Raw genomic sequence first — 4,315 nt, 5'->3', positions numbered from 1 at the left:
CTCAATGGACATGAGTTTGGGTAAACTCCGGGAGTTGGTGATGTACAGGAAGGCCTGGCATGCTGCAGTCCATGGGGTCACAAAGAGTCGGACATGACTGAGTGACTGAACTGAACTGAACTGAATGGTAGCATTACAGATAAAATGCTGTAAGAGAGGCTTCCCTGGTGGCTCAGTGGTAAAGAATCCACCTGCCAATGTAGGTGACACAGGTTCAATTCCTGGCCCGGGAGGATCCCACGTGATGCAGAGCAACTGGGCCTGTGTGCCACAACTCCTGAGCAGCAACTACTGAGCACATGACCCACAGCTACTAAAGCCTGTGCCCCTAGAGCCTGTGCTCTGCAACAAGAGAAGCCTCCACAATGAGAAGCCTGCCCACTGCTGCTCCCGCTTGCTGCAACTAGAGAAAGCAAAGAAGACCCAGCACAGCTGAAAATAAATGTTTTAAGAATTTTTTTTAAATGCCATAAGAAGACTAAGGAAAGAGATTCATTACAGCTCGGTTGAGGGAAGCTTTCTGCAGGTGGCGACTGTGGAAGAAGCGTAGAATTGTAATAGCAGAAAAGGGAAGATAAGGGATTCCAGGGGAAGAAACCACGTGAGCAAAGATGTGACTGCATTTGGGGGATGGCTGGTCAACCGCAACTGAGGCGAGTACAAGAAACTTTCGGGGAGAGAGATGACTTATTGCATTGATTTATTTTTAACAACAATGTTTTTAATATTTCTTTATTTGGCTGTGCCAGGTCTTAGTTGTGACACACAGGATCTTTGATTTTCACTGCAGCATGTGATCTCTTAGTTGTAACAGGTGGGGTCTAGTTCCCTGAGCAGGGATTGAACCCGGATCCCCTGCATTGGGAGCATGGAGTCTTAGCCACTGGACCACTAGGGAAGTTCCAGAGAGATGATTTTAAGTGGGATACCCACAGGGCATTAAGTCACCCCAGATCCCACAGCAAGGTAGAGACTTCCTTCCTAATTCTCCTTTGTGGAGAAACGTCTCAGCTGAGGGCTACATATCTTTCAAGCGCTAACACTCGCTAAACTCCCTTTTTAACCCAAATTTTACTGATTCAGGCCTTCCAAGTGGACAACTAAGCTCTCTGGATGGAATTTCATAACATCGTTCTCTTTTTATTGTCTTTATTTTGATAGGCTCTATTTCAAGCAAATGGTACTGTTTTTTAATTTACAGATAAATTATTTATTTGTATTATTATTTTCCTTTACAGGTAAATTTATTAAGGAAAAAACAGTTGATTCAAAGGGGCAATATTGAGGTCAACATTCAGGTGGCTTACAGCTCTGGCAAAAATACAAAGGTAGCATACCAGTGATTGATGCTTAGGATACTCTGGTATAGGGAAAAGAACAGGCAAAAGGGAGAAACTGGGAAAGAAGGCTGGGAAGGGGGTCAGATCATGGGGGGCCTGAACACCATGGTGAGGAGTTCTGTCAACTGTGGCCAGGCATTGGCCCAAGACAAGGTAGTGGCCGTATCGGAGCTGTGCTTGGCAGGGCTGGCTGTGGCCTCTGAGCCCAGCTGGAGGGGTGACTGGAGGCTGGGACCGCACTGGGGAGGCGGTTATAAGACTCAAGGTGAACAGGAAGAGAGGGCCGTGGACCAGGGTGAAGGTGGAAAGAGAGGAAGGGCTGGATTTGAGAGCCCCCAGCAGGCAGTGTCATAAGGTGCGATCTGGCTGCCCTGGTGAGTACAGATTTCTTTTCTAGAGGCGACCGATCTCTCTGCCTCCAAATGTCCTGTCCACTGTGATTCACTAAGAAAATTCAGTAGTCTCTGATTGGGCTTTACTGAGGAAAGATAACATCAGAAGAGGCCAGCCCACCGCAGTCTCTGCGGCCTCATTAGGGGGAATCGGAAGTGCAATCAGAGAGGATGGAGAACAGAGATTCCCGCCTCCGCATTCTGTGTTTTCCTCCTGGAAAAGTCCGCCGTCGGCTTGACTGCTTGTGGTGATTCATTCTATTCCATACGATAAACATCTGATTTTCCAAGACCTTCAGCTTCATTTCACTGAACATAAGCCGTTCGAGGATCTTGTCCTGGAGGGCAAAGCAGGCGTGCAGTCTCTCCACTTCTTTAGTGTTTAGGCTGTTGCCATTGGTTTTGGCTTCACAAGTCCTGGATTGCCCGGCCTCTTCCTAAACTCCCCATGGCCACAAACAGAGAAAAAGTTTGTTAATAAGGGTCATCCTTTCCCATGCCAGGTGAGTTACAAACATGATCTTGGTCAATTTCATGACCAGCATCTAAGGACCTGCCTCTTTGCCTCCTCTCGTGAGTGAGAGAACAGAGGGAGGAAATGGCCCTTTCTCAGCATCACCCAGCCTGCCTGAGAGCCCCCAAACTCCCAGGACCTAGGGCTGCCTTTGGTTCATAGGAATAAGTGAAATGGCCCGCTAAGCTGTATTCACAGAGGATGTACAATCCTTAACCCAAACATGTCTGTCTCTAGAGCTGTGCTTTTCCCAACATGCCTCTTTAAAAAAAAAAAAAAACACTTTTTATTTTGTATTGGAGTATAGCCAATTAACAATGTTGTGATGGTTTCATGTGGACAGCAGAGGGACTCAGCCATACATATACACATATCCATTTCCCCCCAGAATCCCCTCCCATCCAGGCTGCCAGAGAAATAAGTGGAGTTCCCTGTGCTATTATTAGTTCCTTGTTGGTTATCCATTTTAAGGATAGCAATGGGTACTCGTCCATGCCAAACTCCGAAACCATCCCTTCCCCGACCCTTCCTCCCCACGGCCACCTTAAGTTCGTTCTCTTAAGTTCCAGCGTGCCTCTCTGAGAATTTAGTCGGGCCTGGTAAAACCTCCAAGCCTCAGTGTTTCATGTAATGCTCTGATCTCTGTCATCTTTATCTGTCCCGCCCCTCTCTGCATGCAGTTGATAAGAATACAATTTTTTTTTTCCTTTTAGTATTCAACTACAAATTCCTGGTCTTTAAAACCATTTAAGAATCAAGTACTTCAGACATGTAGAAAAAGTAAATATCACAACAAATACCCATGTTCCTACACCAGCTTAAGAAACACAATATCACAAAGGCGACTGAGGTCCCCTGTGGAGTCTGCTGCAGTGTTCCCTTCCATCCCTGAACCTCATCTCAACCGTAATCCTGAATCTGGTATTTATTTTTTCCAGGAATTTCTTTACTCCATTTGATACCAGTTCTCAATGGGAGGCTATTCTGCCCTCTCCTGGGAACAACTGGCTGCGTCTGGAGAACTTTTTAGCCATCACAGAAGAGGTGAGGGGTGCTGATGCCACCTTGTGGGTAGAGGGATACTGACAAAATTCCAGCATTGTGCGAGACAGTCCCCTCATCACGGAGAATTATCCAGCCCCAAACGTCAGTCATGCAGAGGTTGAGAAATCCTGCCTTAATGTACTTTCACTGTACACAGGCGTCCATACCCAAGGCAGGATATTGTTTTGCATGTTTTTTTAACTTTATATAAAAGCTGTCATAATCTAGATATATTCCTGCTGTCTTCATTATTCATTTTGAGTGATGTATCTATGTTACACATGTTTTTAACTTTACCCATTTTAATTTCCTCCCTTTAAAGTAGTTCTTAGATACTTCCCTGGTAGTCCAGTGGCTAAGACTCCATGCTTCCAATTCAGGGGGCCCAAGTTCCAACCCTAGTCAGGGAACTAGATCCCACATGCTGAAACTAAGAGATCGCATGCCACAACTAAGGATCCCATGTGCCAGAACTAGGACCCAGTACAACCAAATAAAATAAAAATAATTTAAAAATACATAAAGTAGCTGTTAGCTGTCAAAGCCTGTTGTCATTAAACATGAAGCAGGGGAGTCTGGGATGGGCCCTAGTTTTTAGTCGAGGCAACTGAAGCTTCATGAAGAAAATGCTTTTGTCCCCCATCACCCAAGAGGGAGCTACAGAGCAAGACTCTTAGACCAGAGTCGGATTTCTCCGTCTTGCCCAATTCTCCTGACACCTTACCTGTCTCCCCACCCCACAATCTAGCTGTGACTCTCCCATCACCCTCAGTGGAAGCTAAGGTCCCTCTCGCTCACCTGCTGGGGCTCTTGAAGAGTAGGTTTGAGTTCATGCTTGACCAGCCAGTTGCTAAGCAACAGCAGAAGGAATAGAAAGCCAAACAAGGCTGGCTTATAGCTGATCAGCCAAGCCATCAACGCTCCTATGGTGCCTGAGGAAGCAAGTATTCCTTGGAGACTCCAAAAAAGAGACATGAGGTCCCCCAGCATTATGGCTTGAGAGCACCCAGGCCCTGAGGTCCTGC

At 46.3% G+C, this 4,315-nt stretch overlaps 1 protein-coding gene across 1 annotated transcript; it reads right to left on the bottom strand.

The window, feature by feature from the left end:
* Positions 1-443: 443 nt before the first annotated feature.
* Positions 444-4,315, bottom strand: TEX46 (testis expressed 46). Its single transcript, XM_044926230.2, has 2 exons — positions 4,089-4,315; positions 444-2,070 (listed from the first exon to the last, which is right to left on the bottom strand). Exons 1-2 carry the CDS (start codon positions 4,278-4,280, stop codon positions 1,873-1,875), a joined length of 390 nt encoding a protein of 129 aa, XP_044782165.1. The 5' UTR covers positions 4,281-4,315; the 3' UTR covers positions 444-1,872.

The sequence above is a fragment of the Bubalus bubalis genome, chromosome 2 (assembly GCF_019923935.1).
Source record: "Bubalus bubalis isolate 160015118507 breed Murrah chromosome 2, NDDB_SH_1, whole genome shotgun sequence".
Taxonomy (NCBI): domain Eukaryota; kingdom Metazoa; phylum Chordata; class Mammalia; order Artiodactyla; family Bovidae; genus Bubalus; species Bubalus bubalis.
Note: the sequence above shows the minus strand (reverse complement) of the source record. Positions and strands in the feature narration are given on the sequence as shown.

Excerpts from the sequence above, each read along its gene's own strand:
- TEX46 (XM_044926230.2), bottom strand. The coding sequence starts at position 4,280 with ATGCTGGGGGACCTCATGTCTCTTTTTTGGAGTCTCCAAGGAATACTT. Across the intron at positions 2,071-4,088 it reads CTCTTCAAGAGCCCCAGCAG|GACAAGATCCTCGAACGGCT; the intron begins GTGAGCGAGAGG and ends TTTGCCCTCCAG.